This window comes from Pelobates fuscus, chromosome 4 (genome assembly GCF_036172605.1).
Source record: "Pelobates fuscus isolate aPelFus1 chromosome 4, aPelFus1.pri, whole genome shotgun sequence".
NCBI classification, from domain to species: Eukaryota; Metazoa; Chordata; class Amphibia; order Anura; family Pelobatidae; genus Pelobates; species Pelobates fuscus.
The window spans coordinates 199,677,076-199,701,597 of record NC_086320.1 but is presented as its reverse complement, the minus strand read 5'-3'; the positions used below and the strand labels follow the sequence as shown (position 1 = coordinate 199,701,597).

Genomic DNA, 24,522 nt, shown 5'->3' with positions numbered 1-24,522 from the left:
AATAAATATATATATAATATATATACATATTATATATATATATATGTAATGTCATACAAAGTGTATTTTAATATTAATATAAGTATATATATATTAATATTAAAATACACTTAGAATGACGTTACATATATAATATGTATGTATATATATATATATATATATATATATATAATAGATGTACATATACATATTATATATAAATACGTATAATTAAAATAATAAATAAAATAAATAAAATATTGAAACAAAAATATAAATTATACGCATATGTAATTTCATTCTAACTGTATTTTGTTATTAATATATATATATCGGTAACAAAATACACTTAGAATGACATTCTATATATATATATAAATAAAATACAAATAACCGCATATATATATATATAGAGATAATACATATAATTACATAAAAAATTACATTAGTATACACGTAGAATTTAAATACCTATAAATGCATATATATTAAAATTCTACATGTATATTTAAATAATCTTTTAACGTAATTATGTGATTTGATTAATTAAAATTTGATTGACATGCCTGACATGGAGGCGGAACTGGGCGGGTAATTCAAATGCAAAAAAATGGTACCGCTTTTGGTACAAAATTCCTGACATAATCATACCGCCAGGGAGGTTAAGAACTTTTTGTACGTGTTGTTAATGTGTTTATCATAATGGCAACGTTTCTAACTTTTAAGCTCATTTCTTGTCTACCACCATCTGTTAAACCAAATCTACTGTTGGTCGAACCTTAACCTATATTCCAGTTGCTCCTGGAGTCTACAGCGCTTAACTGATTAATAAAATCAGGTTGCCCGGTCTAAGGGAACCGTGGTGAAAATATAATGAAAGTCGCACAGGTGTGACTAGCACACCTGGAAATACCTTGGACAATTGGGTGACCCTTGCATCAAAAGAGGGGACTGTGAAGGAATGCACCTTTATTCCAAGGCTCAAGCTTGTAGGTGCCATACATGGCTAGCCTATATTAAAATTGGATAACTTGGACTCATGTAATGCTTATGCTTAAATTAACTTTGTCCTACATTACGTTCTCTTTCTTACAAAAACTATCGCCCACTGGAGTTCTTTTGTAAACTGCTTATGTTTTGACATTTAGAAATAGGTCTCTTCTTACATTCCTTTACTTGAATGCAAGCACGTATCCTCTACTGTATAAAGCAGATTTGCCCCAATTAAAGCTAGAAGCAATTCTTCTGGATTCACAACTATCACCACGTGTCATGTGCCTAATTGCTTCTCCAAGCATTTGAATTGATTTGGGTTCCCCTGAACATAATTAAAGGATGATTTATCCTTGACAAGAGCAATAAGACAGTTCTCTTATTAGGGCTTACCTACATTCTGGAAACCAAGATTTATTTTATTTCGATAAGAAAAATAATATCACAAGAATTGAAGTGTGCAAAGTTTTATTTGAATTGCCAAAATATATGTTGTACTTTTTAAGGTTTGATTTTCAGGACTGAAACAGATTTGATAAGAACATTATGTTAAATAAAAAAAATAAAAAACAGTATTGTGGAGCACTATCATTTATTTTAAATTTTTCAAAGTATTGCGCATCAACAAATTCATGTACTGGTACGGTAACCCACGAACAGAGTGTTAGAGACTCTGCATCAGTTTAGAGTACTTTTTTATAACCTCTGGGTTGGGTCCTAAAATGGTTTCGGTTACTATTTAAAGGGACACTCCAGACACCTAAAGCTCTTCAGCTTAAAAAAGGGGTTTGTGTGTGAAGGGTGTCGTCCCCCCCCCCTTTTTTGTTTCCTTTCTCCTTTTACAAAAAAGCGTAGATTTCTATTGAAATTGCCTCTTTTAGAAATGAACCTTACTAAACTAAACCCCCTGGCTGTCAATAAGACAACCAATCCGGTTACTTCCTAGTTGGTTAGTTCAATGGAGCAGGATTAAAAGCATGTTTTATTGGAAGTAGAACTAATATACAGTAATTTTTGTTCGGATTTAAGCAATTAAGTGTGTCCCTATGAGTGGAGCTCTACAGGTTGGAATATACACATTAATCATTCCACAATACATATAATACTACAACACTTTCAAATGTGATTGCGAGCCCTATGGACACTGGAAAAAAGTTTAATGAAGATGTTCAATATAATTTAGATTACAAGCAGGGCTCAAAAATTCCTACTGAACAGGCCTGAACGTTACTCAACACTGCAAGCCTGGAATCCATGGTACACTCACCAAGGGTGAATTTCAATTTTTCAGTATTGAATGTTCATCTGCCAGGAGTTAATAGGAAAGTAGAAATTTAGAGCCAAGTTACAGGTGTAAAACTGGTCACCATCCTAACACCATGTACAGAACTTAAGTCCCTTTCAAAAGATTAAAAAACACTAATTAAGAGTCTACTCAAAATCAAGCTTGAATTTTAAATATAGAGGATTTAAATTCATGTTTTTTCATCTTCATATTCTATATGTGGCTTTATTATTAAATATTTTTAAAAAATCAAGTCTTTACTTGTAAACCGATGTAGTAAAAGTTCAATTAGCAAAGTTGGTTGGACTACAAACCATGAACCAGAATTTCATGGATCTATCAAAATGACACAGAAACAGTCTAATCCAAATGTTACTCAAGAGACGCTATCCCAACCATGAAAAGATCATAGACTTGGTACTTGTGAACTGTTGACTTTTTTTAATGAACATAAATCAGTAATGGATAAAAGAGGAGGTTTTGCGCACACGCTGAACGTATAATATGATCTGTAACAAACAGCTATCATAGGATAATATGTAACATCCCAATTATAATAAAATATAACTTGAAGCACTCACACTTTAGAGAGCCATATCAGTCGGCTCTCTACTATAACAGCATATAGAATATTCCCAGTAAAGTGCTCTGTGCAGATAGGTCCCACCAGAAATGGACTTCAAATTTCGTTAGGATACAATCAGGAACCAGGATAGGTTAGAAGTAAAATACTTTATTTAAAATAAAAATCTAGCACTGTGCTAGTTTTTTATTTTAAATAAAGTATTTTACTTCTAACCTATCCTGGTTCCTGATTGTATCCAGACGAAATTTGAAGTCCATTTCTGGTGGGACTTATTTGCACAGAGCACTTTACTGGGAATATTCTATGTGCTGTTATAGTAGAGAGCCGACTGATATGGCTCTCTAAAGTGTGAGTGCTTCAAGTTATATTTTATTATAGTTGGGATGTTACATATTATCCTATGATAGCTGTTTGTTACAGATCATATTATACGTCCAGCGTGTGCGCAAAACCTCCTTTTCTTTTATCCAATTTCGTATATGCAAGTGTTTTTAAGGTGACTGAAACACTGGGCTGGTTTTAGACGCACTGGGATTTAACGTGTTAACCAACTGCATATTGTTTAGCGCCATTTTACCCATTTTTTGTGTGTATAAATCAGTAATGGCACGGAATTGAAATTTTCAAAAACCAATGCCACTGAATCTTTATTTACTGCCAATCCTTTTACAGCCATGTGACATCCTCTGTATCATCTGAATGTTTGATGTAATACACTGAGCAATGCTTTTGAAATTAATCAGTTTAGTACCAGTTTAACATCTAATTTGAGGCCTGAAATGCATTTGTTTGGTTGCATTATTGCTCATTCCCGTTTTCAGCATCCACTTGGATTTCATCTTCTGAATATACTGCATATCACCGCCGTATTGGAGAGATGAACCTTTCACAGATAGAAAACAAATTCAAGTGAGTGAATACACACATTTGAAGAAAAAGGCAAAATAAAAACAACCCACTGCGCACACACAGTTGATTAACTCACAGCAGTAGGCAAGATACCTTTGCCATTATGGGCAGATCTGAAGCATGAATATTTGACTTACCAGTACAACCTGTCCATCCTAGGGCTTTGTACTGCTGCAGAACTCGACCCACAACTTTCTGGTTTCTGGAGACGACCAGTTCCCTAGTAACACCAAATTTCTGCTTATAGTATCTCATCAGAGACCGGTGACCTATTCTAGCTCCTGGAAACAAACATTTTACATTATTAGTGGGTTTAGCATGCATAAAAATAAAAAATACACACGAGCATGTGAATCTCCATGTAAGTTTACCTCATCTACATTCTACCTCTTACATGAGAACAAGTTCTAGAAATGCAGTTTGTTGCAGTAAAAAATATAAATCCTAATGGGATTGATATACATGATCTGCACCATTTGTTTTGTGCCTCAAAATCCTCTGCATTTTCTTGAGCTTTGTTAATAAACTGCTATGGCTGTATCATTTAATTATTTTCTAAGATGCATCACACAAAGCAGATAATAGGAACTGCTTGTGAAGTGCTGCATTTGTGCACTACATTTCTTTGTATTCATTTCTTACTTATTGACAAATGAAATAAAAGTATCCAACACTCTAAAACAAGTCACTAAGAAGTGATTCATTTTTATCAGTGCATTAAGTGTGTAACTTTTTCACAGACAATAAGCTTAAAAGGACCACTTAAATGCGGTCACTTAATGAAGTGGTCTGGGAGCAGTAGTCCTTTTCTTTTAACCCTGCAATATAACGCATTGTCATTAAGTAAATATGGCAATGTTTACCTCGCAGGGTTAAAATATGCCTCTAGTGGTCGTTTACTCAACCTAGTGGCGCTTCTGCTGCAAGAGTCAATCTCAGTTCACAGCTAACCTCCAATAGAAGGATGCACTTGATTGGACTTTTGGAAGCATCGGCGTGGGAGTCAAGCTGAGCAGGTGCGGAGATTCTGGCACTGGAAAAATGGTAATCAAGAGAAAAGGTAGTATTTACATTACAGCCTAGGGACACCGTCAGTGGCCAATCATCAGACGGCCAATAGAGGTGCTTCCTGGGGCAGTGCTACACATTACGTTCAGTGTCTCTATGCTTTGCATGGAGATGCTGAACTTCCCCAAAACGAGATGCAGATTGGCTAGGGTATCGTTTGTCAGTGCCCCCGCTCTACCTCCTTGGCTGAGATTGTCAGAATGGGCAATCTCACCCAATCCAATACCTTCCAATAATGTTCCATTAAGTGTTGGAGAAAACATACCGCCATAATAGCTGTATTCAAGAACATCTAAAAATAGTTCAAAGCAAACTTCATAAAACACAAAACTGACAATGAAGATATCATCCAAGCATGCTCACCATTTACTTCAAATAAAACTGTACCAGCAGAAGAGCTGGTGCCAAAACCAGATACCATAACACTCTCTTCAACAGCAACAGGATCAGTTAGTAGATACTGAACACATCACTAAACCTGTCTCAGAATGTACCCAATCACAATTTAATACCAGATTCCTACCTAGGTGGGGAAGTTGATAACATGCTATAGCAGCAGCAAAGCCTCTAGTCACCTTAATCTTAAATCCATTACTTACCGGATTATCTCCCTTGCAGGCACTGCCATCTTTAAAGTGACAGCAGTGTGATATAAACATTGATTTACACATCTAGTTTACTCTATTTTATTCAAATGTTTCTATTTCATCAAATTTTACTACTATTTTACATCAGTATCAGCAGAGCCAAGACTATGTCCTGTTCTTGGTCTATTATCTATAATACCTCAAATAAAATACATCACAAGCCAATCCTTGCGTGTATGGCAGGGAATGCTAGGCTTCTCTCCAACTCTCCTAAGAGAGGTATCTAGTGATAGACGCCCCATCCGGAGATTATTAATCGGTTGTTCATGGAAGAAACCAGCTCTCGTATTACATAGCCTGCGGGCTCATCGTATAGTGCTTTTATAGCACCTCTCCCTTCCTAACATTGGAACAACATTTGATATGCATGTCGATTATCAACCGTTTAAATTCAAATGTGTCACTATTTCAACGGACTGAGAATACACCCTTTACTAAAATTAGCATAGAGCTTTTAAGCAGGTTTTTAGACAAGAAGAACGTACCTTACAGTTCAGATGCATTATGTTTGCAATTAGTGTACCCCTATAGGGACTGAGCTCTCAAGTTTAATAGCTGTGTGAATTAAAGCCCACTGGAAACCAACTCATTCAAATTAGTTTAAGACTCTCGGTTTTGGATAATAATTGCCTTCAAAAGTTTGCGATATGTTACAGTACCACTGATATTTTCATGTCTGATGAAACAGACTGCCTGCTTACATGACCTGCCATGTATGAATGTATAAGAATTGGATATGTAAAAAAAAAAAAAAACTCTTACTAAGCAAAATAGAGATTAATACAGAAGATATTCACTTCTTGCACAGAACCAGATACACAATATTTTGTTGCTGCTTATTGCAGTTGCCATTTTGATATGTTTCCCCACCCAATCAATGAAAATGGCAAGAGACACACAGTGCAGTAGGTCAGGAGCAAAATCAATATTCCATACCAGATGGTAAAACCAGCTCCATTGTGTCTTCATCATATTCCAGATTCTTATCACCTAGCACTTCCTTTTCAAGCATCTCAATGTCCTCCCCATCTCTTTGGTCTGGGTAGCTGGACCTGTTACAAAACCAAAATATCAAAAAACCTTGAAAACATAAATTAAATTAAATATATGGTTTGCAGTCACAATACCTCCTAGATGTTGGAGGATGTACAGGTAAGAAAAAATGCTGAACATACAAGTATTCAAAATACAGTTCATTTTGTGCAAAAGCAATAAAATGCATTACATGCATGTTTTGAGTGTCTAGCTTCTAACATCTAAATTCAGGAAACAGTTAAAATGGCAGCTAAATATAAATATATATTTTTTCACTATACTTGCATTAAAATACATGCATTTAAAGAAGTGTATGCAAGTTAGCTTGCCATTTTTGCTTCAATTGTGCATGAAATGTATAATAATGGCAGTGTGGGTCGCCGCCAATTGGTTTTTTTTGGTATGTGCATTTTCAGGTCCCATAATTCTATTCCAGTATAGGAGGTATGCAAACATACAGTTCTAATAAAAATATTGTGCAGAGTATAAAAATGGAGGGCAGACTTGCTACCTAAAATCGAAGAAGTCTGCAAACTCCAATGCAGCATCCCCATCTGTAAAGAGCTTGCAGTGACTCTTATCATTCATATGTGCTTGGACCGACTCTGTCGTGTAAAAAGACTTTCCTTTCTCATTACACCAAAGGCAGATCTTCCCAACACCAACTTTTTCACCTATAGTGGAAGAAACACTTCAATAAGTCAATTCACAAAAGTCAATAAATTAATTGTGTATCTACCTGAACTGAAGAGATAAAATACAAAATACAAGTGTGTGTTTATAACCAACATTATGACAAAAAAAATTCACATATAGTGAAAAAATTACAAGAAATATACATGATACACATACACCCAAACAAAAGGGACTGAAGGTAATTATATTCCAAGTTTAGTGCAGCACTGCCATTCATTCAGTGTCTCCACCCTCTGCATGGAGACATTGAACTAGCCTCATGCACCGATTCAATGCATCTCTATGATGAGATGCTGATTGACCAGGGCTGCGTTTGGTTTTTGTTGGCTTTGCCCCAGATCTGCCTCCTATAGAAAAGCATTGTGATTGAATCAGATCGTAAATTATGATGTCAGCCAAGTAAGCATATCAGAGGCAAACCCAGCAGCAGACTGAAATAAAGTGACTATATTTAGCGGGGTCAGATAGTGTTTTTAACACTATAGGGTCAGGAATACAAGTTTGTGTTCCTTACCCTATAGTGCTCCTTTAAGTTAGTAATGAAAGATACTTTAATTAAAGGAACACTTTTCACCTAGACCACTCCAATGTAAAACTTTGCAGTTTTTGATAACCTGCAATGTAAACATTGCAGGTTAACTCCTCCTCTAGTGGCTGTCATATTGACAACGGCTAGAGGCACTTCCACAGCACAGTAAAACTGAAATCCACCCCCCCCCCCCTAAAAAAGACTGGACATACCCCATTTGCAATACCTTGGGTTGTCTACTATTGCAAATGGTATGCCATCATGGGGGTAATGCTCATACCTGGGCTACCATAGCGTCTCAAAGTCAACATAACCAATCAGGCGAATTTCAATGTGAAAAAACAGAAAAATGTAACATGCTAGATTTGACCCTGTAACTTCCCAAAACACCGTAAAACCTGTACATAGGGGGTACTGTTTTACATGCGAGACATCCCTGAAAACAAATGTGTATTTTATTGCAATCAAAGCAAACAGTATTATGACACACAGTTAAAATGTCATGTAAAACTAAAAAAAATAAAAAATTTATTATTTTCTCTCATTTTTTTTTACATTTTATTCATATTAAATTATGTTTCATAGCTAAATATTTGATGTTAAATGAAAGCCCTCTTCCCCTGAATAAAAGGGGTGAATTACGGTTGGACACAGTCAAATGCCAGGTTTTGTTTTAATCACAACGTGTACATTTGGCTCAGTCCTTAAGGGGTTAATTAAAGCCCATCCCTCGCTCTGTCCTCTCCACGGCCCATGTGTTCCGAGCGGTAGAAGATTTCTATCAAATGCTTCTCTACCAAAAGACGTGGCGTGATGACAGACTAAGTGTGAAAACGAAGCAAGGAGGACCTCAGCGCTGTATTCAAGGTATGTTTTAGTCTAATTTATAGGTTTATTCAATTAAATAAAGGGAATTGATAGGATCAATAGTGTCAAATAGGGCATAATAAATAAAAAAATATGAAAAAACTTCTTGGTAAGTTCAATATACATTGGAACACATTTACCGAAGAACACTAACCCAAATATGCAATTAGGCCCTGAAGATCCTGAAGGTACTCAATGTCAGGAATGAAGAAGCTGTGAACCTTGGTCATGTGAGCAACATTCTTCATCAATGAGCGGGAGTGATGAGGGCAAAACAAGCAGTCTGTGATAGGAATGCCATCTACTGGTGAGGTGCTTTCGTTAGAAGTCAGGGTCCTTTCATCAACACCTACAGCCTCCATTTCCTCATCACTTTCAGCATCATCCTCCTCTTCCTCCTCAGGAAAATCCATATCTTCCCAGCCTGCCAAAACAGCACACATTTTGATACATAACAAAATAAAATGAACACTTCAAACTCCATAACCACTGAAGCCTGCTGTAGGTGTTATGGTGCGCGAATGCTCGGATACCCTTCCAGATTTCTTTTAAATGGTTTGGCAACTTACCTGGTGCCTGCAAACACTCATCACTGCATTCACTGCTACTGGAAGCACCTGCAAAGAGCTTCTGTTAGCTCTACCGTGCTAAAGCCATAGCATTTTAGGCACAGCTAGTATTTGTTAAAGGGACACTACAGGCACCCAGACCACTTCATCTCATAGAAGTGGTCAAGGTGCAGTAACATTGTCCGCTTAAAGGGACACTGTAGACACCCAGACCACTTCAGCTCATTGAAATAGTCTGGGTGCAGTGTCCCTTTTGCACTTAGTGCTGCAATTTTAAACACTGCAATTCTAGAGACACTGCAATGTTTATATTTCAGCACTAAGTCTGCCCACAGTGGCTGTCTACCAGACAGCCCTAGAGGGCTTCCTGGATTGAAACGGACCTCTGGTCCGGTACATGACGACATCCAGCGTCATTATCCCCCATAGGTAAGCATTGATGCGCGCAAGGCTTCCGAGAAACTGCAATAATTACCTTGCAGTGTAAGACTCCCTCTAGTGGCTGTCAATCAGACTTTTGGTCGCCTAAGTGACGCTGGGCGTCCTTACGTCCAGTGTTAGTCAATTCCCCATAGTAAAACACTGCAGCAACCTCCATTGGAGGGGGTGGAGCACTGACCCAGCGCTGAGGGACATCAGCGGTGGAATAGGGTAAGTACAGTAAGAGTTTATAAACACTTACACTGCAGGGGAGGGAGTGTGAGAAAGCTCCAGTGCTAGGACGACAAATTGGTATTCCTAGCACTGGAATAACCCTTTAATGATCAGTCATTTCTTGAAGACCTGAACACCAACCCTGGCAAGTTGAAAGTCGTTAATGTCATGTTGCTTCATCTGACATACCATCAAGAACTAATTTAAGAAAACCTTTCAATAACATCTGTTACAGCAAGAAAACAATACAATTACATGAACAGAATAATTCTAGGCCACAGTAGAATATTTGTTGACTATAGAGGTGTAAACCAGTGTTAATTTTGGCAGCGAATTTGAATTTAGTTTTAGCCGTAGTATTTTGACTAAAGTAATTTTAGTTTGTCATCTGAATTGTTTTAGTCAACTAAATCTTCCGTAGATTTTAGTAGACAAGACTAGAAATCTAATACATTTAGTTAAAGCCTCTGTCTCTTTTGCCCCTTCCCCAGCCCCTCTAAGTGTCTCTCTCCCAAGCCCTGGTCGGTCTCTTTTTCCTCTTCCACAGCCCATCTGTGGCCTTTGAAGCCCGCCTCCCAGCCACTCTGTGTGCCTCTTTGTCCCATCGCTGTGTCTCTTCCCCCCCCAATACCTCTTTCTACCCCAGCTTTGTTTCCCCAAAGGCACCAGTGTGTCTCAATTCCTCCCCAAGCACCTCCATATGCTCATTCCCCCCCCATGTGTAATTTTCTCTCCTCCCTCCCCAATGTGTCTTACCCAGCCAGTGTAAATTTTGGCAGCAAATTTCAAATTGGTTTTAATTATAGTCTTTTGACTAAAAGGTAATTTTAGTCATAAATTGTTTTAGTTTAAATCAACTAAATCTCAAAAATATTAGTGGACTAAAATTGTTAGTCCACAAAATTAACACTGGTATAAACAGAGAAAGTTAGCCAAATAATGTAATACTGAAATATCGTATTTCACAGAATAATATTTTTGTTTTATGCCGAAGTGTCTTCATAATATATTGTATACAATACAGAATAAAAGGAACACTCACAACCTCAAATCAATTAAGCCGTTAAGGGAGAAGGAATATCTGGTTGCTGTCTTACTCCAAGTGTTAAACCGTTTTCCAACCGGCTGAGCACCGAAGTTGGTTCCCCTAAATGCAAATGTCTGCCTCCTAATTTCTTTCTCCAAACCACAGCAGCATGTAGAAGGATTTCCGAGCAGCCAGTGCTTGGTTGAGTGTTAGCTGCCCATTAAGAGAAACAGTAAATACTATGTATCTCAGTGGACAGCCAGTGATAAGCCAAGAGCTTCAAATGACACCGTCTGCCTATAACCAAGCCCAGTAAATCTTCCTACTAAAGCAGCATCTATAGGTGTAAGGAGCTGAGGGTTCATCTTTGGGTTTTTTTCCCCATGAAGGCAAAACACCACCCAGGCAGTCCTGTTCCCATAAAAACCTCATTAAGCTAAATTTATGTGAGTGGTAAGTCTTCTTTCATATAGAAAAATACAACCCATTAATTTTACCTTCCTCCTCGTCTTCAACCATTGCTTCACTTTCGCCATCCTGCATGGTTAGCTTCTTGGCTTGTTGTTCATACCACTGTAATCGAGGAGGCTTGTCAGGCCTGGACTTGGACTGCACTACTTGTTTTCCTGGAACAGACGATGTAACACTTTCTTGCCCAGTGCTAGTATTCTTCTTTGGAGACATTGAAGGTTGTGGTTTAATAGCCTGTTGAATAGCTTTGTTCATGGCATCTTTGTCCACACTTTCTGGTTCAAAGCCCTTTTCCAAATTCTTTTCATTTAATAGTTCTACTTTCTTTGTAACAGCCCGAGTTGTTTTTTTCTCAAGCTCTAAGTGCTTTTTGGACTTCAAGTGGTTTTCATATGCATTGAAAGTGGCAAATCGTTTGCTGCAAACCGTGCAGTAGGTGGCAGTTTCTTTGCCTTGCTCCTCTACAACTGCTCTCTGGGCCATCACCCTTTCTTGGAAGTTTTCAGCTGTGACAGGGGGCATATCAGCTACTTTCCTCTTCAGATTGTATCTGTGCCAATCAGTCTTGTAGTGGGCTCTCTGAATATCAGGATCTGCAAATGCCACCCGGCATGTGATGCAGGTGTAAGAAGACATTTCTAAAGTCTTTGAATTTCTAAAAAAAAAGTTAAAAGGAAAAAAACATTCAAAAATCAACAGTAGTGAATAGGGTCTTTCTTGGGTATGCTTGATGATTAGCAGAGAGCCAATATCTGAACTGTCCACACCACATATAGAGGTATTCAACATTTAACTCTCCATTCCATCCACCAGAATATTACATGTCATCACTTAAAGGGACCCTCCAGGCATCATAACTTCATTGGAATTAGGTTGTTATGGTACCAAGAGATTCCTTGCACCAGCTTTCTTTAAGGTGTTAAACCATTAAGATATGTTTTAAAAACAAAGCGTTGAACCCAGCTTAATTTTTTCAAATTTGTATTATTTAGGGACCTTAAGCTCTATAACAAGCTGTAGAGATTATGGTGCTAGTGGTGCCTTGACAGCCCCCCCCCCCCCCCCCCCAATGTAAGTAGTAATGCCACTTGCTATCAACTTTCTTGGGGTACAACAGGTGCCTACCACTTCCTCCACTAAGAGTCAGTTGCTCCAGGCAGTTGTTAGCTCTCCTGAGATATAAAGCATGCCATGTAAGGTCAGCACACTGGTTGAGGGCATCAGCTGATTGCTTTCAGTCAGTGAGCTAGACCCTGTACCATAAACTAAGCTCAATTTTATTGCTCTCATGTAATCAATTTTCCGGTCCCCATTGAATCCCAGTTAAAGGGATACTATAGTGCTAAGTATACAAAGTTGTATTCCTAGCACTATAGCTCCCTCGCATTTCCATCCTCCCTCGTGGCCACCCTCCGCATAGTAAGGGTTAATTTACCAGATTCCTGCAACTTTTTCCCTTGGCGCAGGGTCGGCATTCTGGCTCCTCCAGCATGCAACACCGCAAGCGCATTAGGCTCTACCCATAGGACAGCATTGCTGCCATGCTTTACGCTGGACATCCTCACCAGTATCAGTTGGGCGACCAATTCGCCAAACCACCAGAAAGTGCATCCAGCGGCCGTCTGATTGACAGCCACTATAGGCCGCCTTAACCCTGCAAGGGAATTATGGCAGCTTCTCAGAAAGCACAATAACTAACACTGTAGGGTTAAGGGGACAGGGACACTGCGCCCGGACCATGCCACTGAGCTGAAGTGGTCTGACTGCCTGCCCACAGTGTGCCTTTAATCCAGCTCGGTGCCCATTCTCTCAGTGATAGGATCTGATTGCACTCACAGTCAGCCACAGCCCACACTATATATGTCAGTGCGGCCATTCTGTCACGGTATCATACATTACAGGACACACGCTGCCAGTCACTCGGTATATGGGGTCATACTGGGTATATATCGTCACTCACATACCCGCACGGGCTGAGTGGATTTCTCTGGACTCTGTCACGTTTCAACAGGGTCTCTTCCGTTTCCGCTTTAACCATAGAGAAGATCCGTATATGTGCCAGAAAGTCGCAATGGTGACGATGGCAGATTCTGATGAGGCCGGTGCGGCCATGTTGGATCGCCCTAATGCCCTCAGTGTAGCTCTGTAGACGCGGTGATGTACAACGCGTGACCATGCTGCCACCTGCTGGTACTATCAGCGTAACAAAATATCACCGTGTGTCAGACCTCTGTATATGGCATGTGACTAACCAGCTCCCAGACTAGGCCTTATTGGCTGTGTTGTTTAACTCTGGACCCCCCTAAAGCCGCACTGTCTGTATTAGATAGGTGTGAAGTTTTTTCTGCAACACATAAGTATGATATGGGAAAATGAACCCCAACATGACATAATAATTCTGTAGATATGGTCTTCTGTCCCATTAAACTTCTAAGATATCATAAATTTAAGTTACATTGTCTACAGTACAATCATAATTAATGACGTCCTCCAGAAGCCCAGTGATCCCCATTAACTCCCGTGGAAATTTGCTTCGGCATTTTCATTTTCCATCCCTTATAAGTGGCATGTGATTGGTTGCAATCTGGATATTACCATCTGCGAACTCTATATTTTGACATAGTAACGTATTTTTCATCTATTATTAAATAATTGCTCTCAAGAACATATATCTGTCTATGAACAACTCTATCACCTTACACCTCCAGCCTAATGGACTACTATATCACAACCTATGTCGTGATCCGAGCGGCACTCATAATATTTGCAATCTAAGAGGTTTGGAACACTCTTTTGAGCATTCTCGGCTACCGTATGTTTGTACCTCCCCCTCATCCTCTAGGTAACCAATGAGGTTTTAGAGCGGGCTTTTTAACCTTTGCCGATTTGGGAAGTCATTTCCCCCTGATGAGCCTTTAATACAGGCGAAACGCGCGTCGGGTTGGACACCTACCCGATTCTTTCGGTTATGCCTGTTCCTCAGGCATCATCCTTCTCTTTCCCCTTTTTTGCTGATTATTATTTTCTCCGTTTGCGCTATCACACTGCCCGCTGGGGACACGTATAATTTAGACGGCTGACAGCCGCCCGAGTTGAACGGGAACTCTGATACCGATCAGGGTGCTTTACTCACTACAATTCAAACTTGCAGGACGTGTACACTCTAACTATACCGCACATACAGCTACCTCATCTTGATCTTTCTCTGATATCTCTTTACTATACCTGGCGCCCATGAAGGCATCATTCCACCTACTTCATTCTATGTTTTTAGCTCCAATAGTGTTAGTGCTACTGATTCCATATATGGGCTATGGTGATTGGAATGTGTAGTTCCCGGTATTGAACCGAATCAGATTATCTTATTAGTGACTCATTCTTTGCGCAACCTCTCCCACATTATTAGCCAGATCGGCTTGCCCGCAATGTGAGTGTGTTTTTTTTAGTAGTAGTTGTGCGATATATATTGAGCTTCCTGGCAAGCCCTAAGTGATTCCTCAAGATTATTTCTGTGGTTTAATACCCCCCTGTGATCGCATGATCTTACTTTAGCGCTACATAGTGTACATACACATTATCATCTGTTTTGTGTACACTATTATTGTTTAGAGCGAACTTGCAGCCTAACAATCTCCTATCCATTATTAATTCTATCACGATTAGGAAGCCCTGCTAGCTCTTACTTCTAGGTTTAGTACTTATAACAAAATATGGTGATTATTTTAGCTAGCTTATTACTAGCATAATATTTTCAGACTCTAGTATGTGGCGGTTTATCTTGAGGTACACCGATCTAATCTGATGTGTCAATCAGATTGTTGCATTCCCTTTATGCACTTTTGATATACCGTTGCTAATTACTATTTGACATCTCGCGTAGCAAACAAATAGCCACATTATAGAGACTTAGACTTATTCTTGACATTTTGTTGCATCGGTATTGATTGTGTAAAGTCAGGGCCGGATTAACATAGGGGCTGATGGAGCTGCAGCTCCAGGCCCAGGCCCATGGAATAGGCCCATTTAAAAAAATAAAATAAATATATATATATATATATATATTTTTTTTTTTACACACTACTCTTAGGTTTGCCACCTGACTGGTATTTTACTGGCACAGCCGGTATTTGAGGTTGCCTGGCCATGCCGGTATTGCAGTAATACCGGCAATACAAATGCAGGTATTTTTCTCAGAATAAATGGAGATTACTCTGCAATACCAGCACCGGCCACTAGGGGTCACTGTGTGTGGAGAGAGGCAGGGATAGGAAGTTACAGCATAACCCTCCCTGCCTCTCTCTACTACTCAGTGATCTGTGGGGGAGCAGCTACACAGCACAGAGAGTCCAGACAGCAGCTCTACAGCTCAGGTAAGTGAGGGATGGGGGGAAAGGCAGCAGGGACACATGGGGACACTGAGACACTAGGGGACACATGTGGACACTGAGACACATTGGGACACTGAGACACTAGGGGACATATGGGGACACAGACACTAGGTGACACAGACACTTGGGGACACATACACTAGGGGACACATGGGAACACAGACACTAGGGGACACAGACACTGGGAGACCTGGAAACACTGAGACACTTGGGGACACAGGAAAACATGGGGACACTTGGGGACACTGGAAAACATGGGGACACTGAGAGACTAGGGACACTGGGACACATGGGGATGCTGAGACACATGGGGATGCTGTGAGACATAGGGACATTGGGAGACACTGAGACATTGGGACACGGAGACACTATGTCCCCATTTCCCCCAGTGTCCCCATGTCCCCCATCCAGTGTTGCTAGGGTCTCAGTGTACTCAAGTCTCCCAGTGTCTGTGTCCCATGTCTCTCAGTGTGCCTAGTGTCCCCATGTGTCCCAGTGTCCCTATATGTCCCAGTGTCCCCGTGTCTATGTCCACAACTGTCCCCATGTCTACCAGTGTCCCCAAGTGTCTGTCTCCCAAGTGTCTGTCTCCCAGCCAGTGTCCCCTAGTCTTCCAATGTCCCCAAGTCTCCCAGTGTCCCCTAGTCTCCCAGTGTCCCCTAGTCTCCCAGTGTCCCCTAGTCTCCCAGTGTCCCCTAGTCTCCCAGTGTCCCCTAGTCTCCCAGTGTCTGTGTTTCCATGTCTCTGTGTCCCTAGTGTCTTAGTGTCCCCAAATGTTTCAGTGTCCCCATGTCTCCCAGTGTCTGTGTTCCTAGTGTCTCAGTGTGCCTAGTGTCCCTATATGTCCCAGTGTCCCCATGTCTATGTCCACAACTGTCCCCATGTCTCCCAGTGTCCCCAAGTGTCTGTCTCCCAGCCAGTGTCCCCAAGTCTCCCAGTGTCCCCTAGTCTCCCAGTGTCTGTGTTCCCATGTCTCTGTGTCCCTAGTGTCTTAGTGTCCCCAAATGTTTCAGTGTCCCCATGTCTCCCAGTTTCCCTAAATGTCTCAGTGTCCCCATGTCTCTCAGTGTCCCCGGGTCTCTCAGGGACACACTGAGACATTGGGACACTGGGAGAAATGAGGACACTGAGACACTGGGAGACTAGGGGACTGGGTGACATGGGGACACTGACACTGTGATACATAGGGACACTGAGACATTGGGTGACTTGCGAGACTGAGACACTGGGAGCAATCCATCTATACAGCAGAATCAAACTGTGAGTAGTTTGTTGGTGTTTTTACAGAATTTTCTCTGATTCACTCCTTTTGATTATACAAATGAGGCTGGTATTTTTTTCCAAGAAAGGTGGCAACCCTAACTACTCTTCACATACTCTTGCTTAAAAGAGCACTATAGGGTCAGGGACACAATCATGTATTTCTGACTCTATTATGTTAAAATCACCACCCTGGCCCCTTCTTGCCTCCCTAAGTATAGTAAAATATAACTTGTATTCAAGTCTGCAGCTGCTGGCTCTGCCTCTGAACTGACTGTCTGCTGACATCATCAGAAGTGGTGGTCTGAGCAAATTACAATACTTCCCCATAGGATTGGCTGAGACTGTCAACTAGGCAGATCAGGGGCAGAGCCAGCACAAGTCCAACATAGCCCTGGCCAATCAGCATCTCCTCATAAAGATAAATTGAATCAATGCATCTCTATGAGGAATGTTCAGTGTCTGCATGCAGAGGGTGGAGACACTAAATGGCAGTGCTACACACTAGGCAGTACTGCCCCAGGAAGCACCTCTAGCAGCCATCTAAGGAGGAGTTATTTTATCTGAAAAGACAGTGTTTACTACAAAAGGCCTGAATGGAATAATTCTACTTACCAGAACAAATACAACAAGCTGTAGTTGTTCTGGTGACTATAGGGTCCCTTTAAGTTTGGAAGCTTAAGAGGGATGTATGGGAACAAAACATTTATGGACTGGCTGACAATAAAATTAGTTTAGGTAATGCAGACGTTGGTCTCTCTAACACTGTGGCATGTCCCCTTTCTTCTACACTCACTACATACACCTTTTCTCTGTCTCAGACTATATACCAGGAACTTCTGCCTGCTAGTAAGAAGGTAAGGAGCCAAGTGGACCAGCGAGTGCTAGGGGACAGTCCTTGGAAAGCATGGAGTGAGCGCGTCATTAGATGCATTTATGTCAACCTCAGGGTGCTGCCTGCATAGTATGCCCTTAGTTGGACAGCCTGCAGGATTGGCAGGCAGCCTGACATGCATTCATGCCAGGCTGTCCTTCAAATTCTTTGGACAGACATGCCTCCTTTTTGGGCATGTTCACCCCTTTTGGCAGGTCAGGTCACGTGATTCGCACCAGTGACACACCCTTTTACCCCGCCCATTGACTTCCTGCTTGACTGGACACTGCTGTTAGGGGGTATGGATTTACTTGAAAGATTAAATCATAAATTAGAGAGAGATTAGCATAGAGTATGTGTTTTCTTATAGCTGCACCCTATGAGTTTCCCTCCAGTACCATCTCCATCAGATACATGACGCTTGGGAGGAATTACTGTTTTAGTGTTTTTGGTCGATAAGATTACGTAATTAGGCCCATCATAATTGTCAGCACCAGGCCCACTGTGCTCTTAATCCGGCCCTGTGTAAAGTACTCACCTTTTTTAGGTGTTTTCTAATATTGTATTGTGTGCTGCTACTTAGGTACCGTTTAGTCAGCACTTCTTTACTTACTTGTTTTATGTATTGTATAAAAACCTTTTCACTTATGTGTGTCTTATCTCACTTCCCCTTACCTTTATGTATGGTTTACATTTTTCTTCTTTGATCTAATAAAGTATACCCTTTTTAACTGCTCTTTTTCTACTATTACGTATATTAACTTATACTTTCAAGGACAGATCTTCCTCTTTTTCTTTTTTACCACGAGTTGCAGTGTTTAGGAACACTGTGTTCTGTTTTTTTGTTTCAAATGTTGTAGGAGTGTTCTGCTAACATTGTATGGAGTTTACGTGTGGTGCGGCCTATGTACTGTGCTCCACAACCACATTGAAGTAAATATATAACAAAAGTCATAGAACATTGAATAAACTTTTTTATGTCATATTTTTTGTTGGTATATGTACCTTCAAAACCATGTGTAGTTATTTTCTGAAATTTACAAGTTGAACACTTCCCACAACTATAAAATCCTAATAAATTGAAAAAAAATAGATTTGGGTTTATTGTCAAGTAATAAGCTAGGCACTAATTTATTTTTTAGATTGTCTGCTTTTTTATAGATAACTGTTGGTCGTTCCAGGATAGCTTTTCCTAATATGTCGTCTTTCTTTAATATATGCCAATGTTTTTTTAGGCTGCGTTCTATTTTTTGGGCCTGAATTAAATTTGGTGATATAAGAGTATTCAAACTTGTTATTATCCCTACCATTTTGTTTTATGTTAATAAGGATTGTCTTTCTAAAAGTCTAACTTGATCTTCATCCGTATTCATTTTAATTAGATCATATCCCTTATCATAATATCTTTTTTTGATGATTGATGTTTGTTGCTGAAAAACCTTTGGGTCCGAGCAGTATAGTTTCATGCGCATCGTTTGTCCTTTGGGGACATTTGTGAGCCATGGACCGCGATGTAAACTGGTTTTGTTTATAGCTGTATTGCAATCCTTCCTTTAAAAAATGTTTTACTTCTAAGTTGTTCTTCCTCAACATATAAAGTGAGATCTAAAGAATTGATTTGGGTGGCATGTATCACCGATGTGAAGTGTAAATTATATTTGTTACATTGAATTCTCTCAATAAAAGAGATTAAATAATCTGATAGTCCTTCCCAAATAGAATACATTTTATAAACTGCAATAATTGCCTTGCAGGGTTAACTCCACCTCTAGTGGCTGTCTACTAGACAGCCACTAGAGTGCACTTCCTGGATTATAGGAAACCTGTGCTAGAGCGTTGCTGGATGTCCTCACGCTGTGTGAGGACCTCCAGCGTCGCTCAATTCCCCATAGGAAAGCATTGAAAAGCATTTTCAATGTTTTCCTATAGAGAGCATGCGTATTAGGTTTCCTCAGCCATAGGGCGGGATCAGTCTCACCCACCGGCTGACGTAATTACTGGGAGGAGCGGCAGTGATCAGAAACCACCGCCGAGGGACATCGGGGATTGGGTGGTGGGAGGGAGAGGGGACCTGCTGTGCCGGGAAAACGGATTGTTTTCCTTGCACTGGAGTTTCCCTTTAAAGGGACACTATAGTCACCTGAACAACTACAGCTTAATGTAGTTGTTCAGGTATTATCTATAGCTCCCTGCAGGCAATCTAATGTAAACACTGTATTTTCAGAGAAAATACAGTGTTTACATTGATTGATAGGAATACCTCCAGTGGCCGTCACTCAGACGGCCACTAGAGGGACTTCCTATCACGCAGGGCCCTAAAAAGGCCCTGTACACGTCAGACGTATTAAAATACGTCTGACGTGTTCAGGAGAGAGAAGGCACTGTGTGCGCGCCTTCTCTCTCCAGCCTGTCATTGGAGGAGGGGGGCAGGCAAAGACCGCGAGCTGAGCTGTCACTCAGCTCAGCTCGCGGCCGCGCGCATGCGCGGTAGTGCGCTCAGCACTTCAGAGGGCGGCATGAATGCCGCCCTCTGAAGTAGGTGCGCATGTGTGGCGAAGCCGCGCATGCACACAAGGGAGCAATGACGCTTCCAAATGGAAGCGTCTGATTGCTCCCTGCTCGCGCCCGCCTATTTCGTCATTTTGACGAAATAGGGGGCGCGGCTTCACGAGGCTCCCGGCGCTGGAACGAGGTGAGTAAAATCTCCTCCCTGGAGAGTCCCTTTAACTATAAAAAAAGCAGACAATCTAAAAAATCAATTAGTGCCTAGCTTATTACATGACAATAAACCCAAATCTATTTTTTTTTTAATTTATTAGGATTTTATAGTTGTGGGAAATGTTCAACTTGTATACCAACAAAAAATATGACATAAAAAAGTTTATTCAATGTTCTACGACTATTGTCATATATTTACTTTCTATTTCTATTTTCCTATGGGACATTCATCCTTTTTACATTCACTTTATCCTACTGTTTGTTTGTTTTTAGCATTTTTTTTTGTTTGGGATTCCTTGTTTTCCATCCTTCTCTACTGAATGCCATTAGGATGTTTTTCTAATTCTTATTTCTAGTTTCAGAATTTCATGATGGGATTTTCTAAAGGGTGGAGACATCTACATTGTTATATGATGTATTAACTTGTGTTATTGGACCAAGGCCTCGTAGACCTTGGTTTCCACTCCTGAACTAGATGAGCCTGGAACCTCCTTGACCTCTTCCTCACAGACCAGACGTCTTGACTCAGGGACCTGCTGTTCATCCCAACCCCAGCCAGCTGAAATTGGGGGCATGGCTCTTGAAAAGGAGAGACTACTAGCTCAATGTATTTCAGAGTCTGTTGTTAATACTCTCCTTAAATCCAGAAAAGGATCAACTTCATCTTGCTACCATAAGATATGGGAGATTTTTTGTTCCTGGTCTCAAGATAATAATGTAAATTTTCTTCAGCCCTCTAACATCAACATTCTAAATTTTCTTCATACAGGTCTGGAGAAAGGGCTGAGTCTTAGTACTCTGAGAGTCCAATCATCGGCTTTATCTGCTCTCTGCAACAAGTCATGGGCATCCGATCCTCTTATTGCTAGATTTTTTAAAGCAATCATCCGTATTAGACCTCCGAACAGGAATTATTCTCCTCCTTGGAATTTACCAATGGTACTGGAGGTTTTGTCTGAAAACCCCTTTGCTCCATTAGATGAGCTGGGTATTGTCTTTTTTTTTTTTTTTTTTTAATTCTTTATTTTTGTTGTGCATGATTTACATAGCAATGTCAAATGCCACAACAGCGTGTCTAAGAACGTACTTAGGTTGAACAGTGGCAAGAGGAATTGCACATTTTTGTATATTGATATTGAACATTAGCTCGGCTATACGACAAGGTCATTACAATAAAAATGAAAAGGCGGCGTATTTTAACCATTATAACTGAATGTAACCTTGCTAGAGTCGCCGTGGTTACCTTAAAAACAATTAACTTATGAACTGATTAGTACAGGCTAGGTCCAGCTGCCGCATACGGGTGGGTCACAGATAGTTAACTATCATTACAATATAAAAGAAAAGGTAGCCTATCATAACAGGTGTAGTTGGGTGCATCTTTGCTAGATTAACTGCGATTACCATGAGGAAACATATATGAACTGATTGGTACAGGCGAGGTCATAGTGCATTGAGACAACAGTCAGGGTATCACAGTTGGGTACACTTAAGCTTATGGCAAAACACATAACACATAAGTCAAAGCAAGAGGTGTAACATTAATCTAGTCAAGCAGGAGTTATACAGCATGCTTAAATATGTCAGCCTATGCTTGACAATTGCTATGATTAGAGTGTAGGATGGAGGTTAAGCTGACCTCTTCATTTCGATGTGACAGCACAATTTTTGGTTAAGGTTCATAGTTAGAGTATCAAGAGGTAAAGGAGCTAAATCAGAGAGACTTACTCCAGATGTGTTAACGTTTTAACATAAGTAGCTTCTAGGTGCGGCGGCCACCTTTTTACACTGGTGCACGCTTTGTCAGGCTAAAAATGCCCTGTTGTGAAACATAATAAATCTGGCTGGGTATTACTGAGCATTTGACAGACTTAGGTTCCAGATGAAATTTAGCTAAACATGCAATTAACACTTAAGTTAGACAGAGAGGTGAGGGAGAACGTTTCATGAGAAATAAGATAAAGAGGAAAAACATATTGTACACTTGAGAGATAAATCTGATATTAGTTGCTGGCGTACCAGGTCGGCAGATGGCATTTCAGGATTTGTAGTTCCATCGTTAACATCGATCAAGAAGTAGCCAAACTAAACTATTGATTACAGGCAGAGAGAAAGTGTAGTGTATGAGTAGTGTATGAGCCTATGGTCCTGCCTGTGTCGGTGTTGTTGCCTGTACAGGCGACTAAGAGAGACGGCTATTCTCAGTGTGACTGAGTGCCGGCGAAGCATAAATTTGTAAATTGGTTGCGAGAGGGTGAAAGAATTTATGGGTATTCATGTGTTGCATAAGTAATTGTATGTCGTTGCCTGTGTAGCTAAAGCTGCGTTTGGTCCTGATCAGGAGATCTTGGCTGGAGATATAAGTGTGAAAACATAATAGAATGAAAACATAAAAATAAAGGGATGGAACAGATCAGTATTTGCTTAGGGAAGATTCACGGATGTCTGTAACATTTATAAAATGTACATATTATGGGCTAGTATTGGCGTTTGAGCGGCCGTCCATAGTGTGGAGATGTCCGCTGTGCTTCTCGGTGTCGGCCATTGCCCATATAGTTGATCTGTTGGCGTGGAATGCTGTCACCCCTGAAGGTAGAAACCCTGGCAGTGTCCTGAGGGGAGAGACATGCAGTGTGTCCCGGGCGGTTTAGGACGTAGACACATCGGTCAGTCCAACCAGGGGACCGCTTGGGAAAGAGCGTGAGGGCCAAGCATGTAAAAAAAAGAAAAAAAAAAAAGAAGGTCCTGTGCTCCATCGGGAGCGGTGTCTGTGGGGCCGTCTGGCTAATGGTTCCGTTAGGCAGATATGTCTGCTGGGCAAGGTAGGAGGGTAATCCTGTAGGGTCGATCCGGAGGTGTCATAGCGGGTGGGCAACATGCCCCGCGTGTCTGTTTAGGTAGTGACAGATGCGTATGAAATTGGTGTGGTATTCCGCGGTATGAATGGGGCCGTTCCTGCTGGATCCCAGTTGTGGGTCAGGGGGATGGGGGTCAGGGGTTCCCCTTGTGAGATCGAGTCTCGAATCAGTCCTAAGGTATGTAAGAGGTTGGTAGCGTCCTGTATGCCCAGGATTTGGTGCGTTTTCCCGTCATGTTGCACAAGTAATGTGGTGGAGGCTCGCCAGCGATATTGTATACTATGGCGTTGGAGTATGGAGGTGAACGGACGGAGAGATCTGCGCCAGGCCAGAGTACCCTGAGACAGGTCAGTGTAGAAGGTGATCTCCGAGTTCTCGAACCGCACGGGAGTTTTTTCCCTTGAGGGCGGTGAGGACCGTCGTTTTGTCTGTGCTGTTCTGAAAGATCAGTATGGTGTCTTTTGTGGCTGTTGGCGGTGCTCTAGGGGATTTCGGTATCCGGAACATGGCTGTGGGCGCAATAGCCTTGGCGGGGCCTGGGGGTAACACAGAGTGTAGAATGCGGGTAATCACTCGTGGCAGTTCCCCCTCTGGTATCCCATCCGGGATCCCCCTAACCTTAATGTTGAGCCTCCGGCTCGCGTCTTCCTGGGCGGCAAACTTTCTTTCATGCAGCGCATTTTGGTGCCGCAGGTCCTGGATGTCTTTATGCAGCGAGGCTATGGTCCGCTGTTGTTCCTGGGAGGTTTCCTGGGAGTTGTTAGGCGGCTTGTGAGGCCTCGTAGTTCTTCCCGGAGAGCAGTGACATCCGTAAGGATGTTCTTCTGGAGTTCCGCCAGCAGTCCTTTAAGCACCCCAGTGGTCACCAAATTCGTATCGGGGTCTGCTGTGCTTTTCCCAGACTTCGTTCTCGGTGTCGGGTCTGGAGCTTGGAGGTAATCATCTTCGGCTCCCCCTGAGCCGTCATCCGAGAAGTCCGAGCAGCCTCCATGGAGCGCCGCCATATTGGCTCCGCTCAGGCAGCGTGCTTGTTGCCCCATTTACCGATTGTGAGCCCCGGGGCCGTTTTTTCTGGGTGTTTTTTGTGTTTGCGACCCATGAGGTGTTCC

At 41.2% G+C, this 24,522-nt stretch overlaps 1 protein-coding gene across 2 annotated transcripts; it reads right to left on the bottom strand.

Annotated features, from left to right (window-relative positions):
* Positions 1–1,451: 1,451 nt before the first annotated feature.
* On the bottom strand, positions 1,452–13,349 carry ZNF622 (zinc finger protein 622). 2 transcript variants are annotated; one of them, XR_010090748.1, is made up of 8 exons: positions 13,294–13,349; positions 11,342–11,981; positions 8,749–9,018; positions 7,014–7,176; positions 6,404–6,519; positions 3,890–4,033; positions 3,421–3,726; positions 1,452–2,692 (listed from the first exon to the last, which is right to left on the bottom strand). XR_010090748.1 is itself a non-coding variant. In XM_063451847.1 (7 exons), exons 2-7 carry the CDS (start codon positions 11,949–11,951, stop codon positions 3,599–3,601), a joined length of 1,431 nt encoding a protein of 476 aa, XP_063307917.1. In that variant the 5' UTR covers positions 11,952–11,970; positions 13,280–13,346; the 3' UTR covers positions 3,239–3,598. The 2 variants fall into 2 exon arrangements, 1 of the variants encoding a protein (XP_063307917.1); XM_063451847.1 differs by lacking the exon at positions 1,452–2,692 and having other exon boundaries at positions 3,239–3,726; positions 11,342–11,970; positions 13,280–13,346.
* Between the last annotated feature and the right edge of the window lie 11,173 nt (positions 13,350–24,522).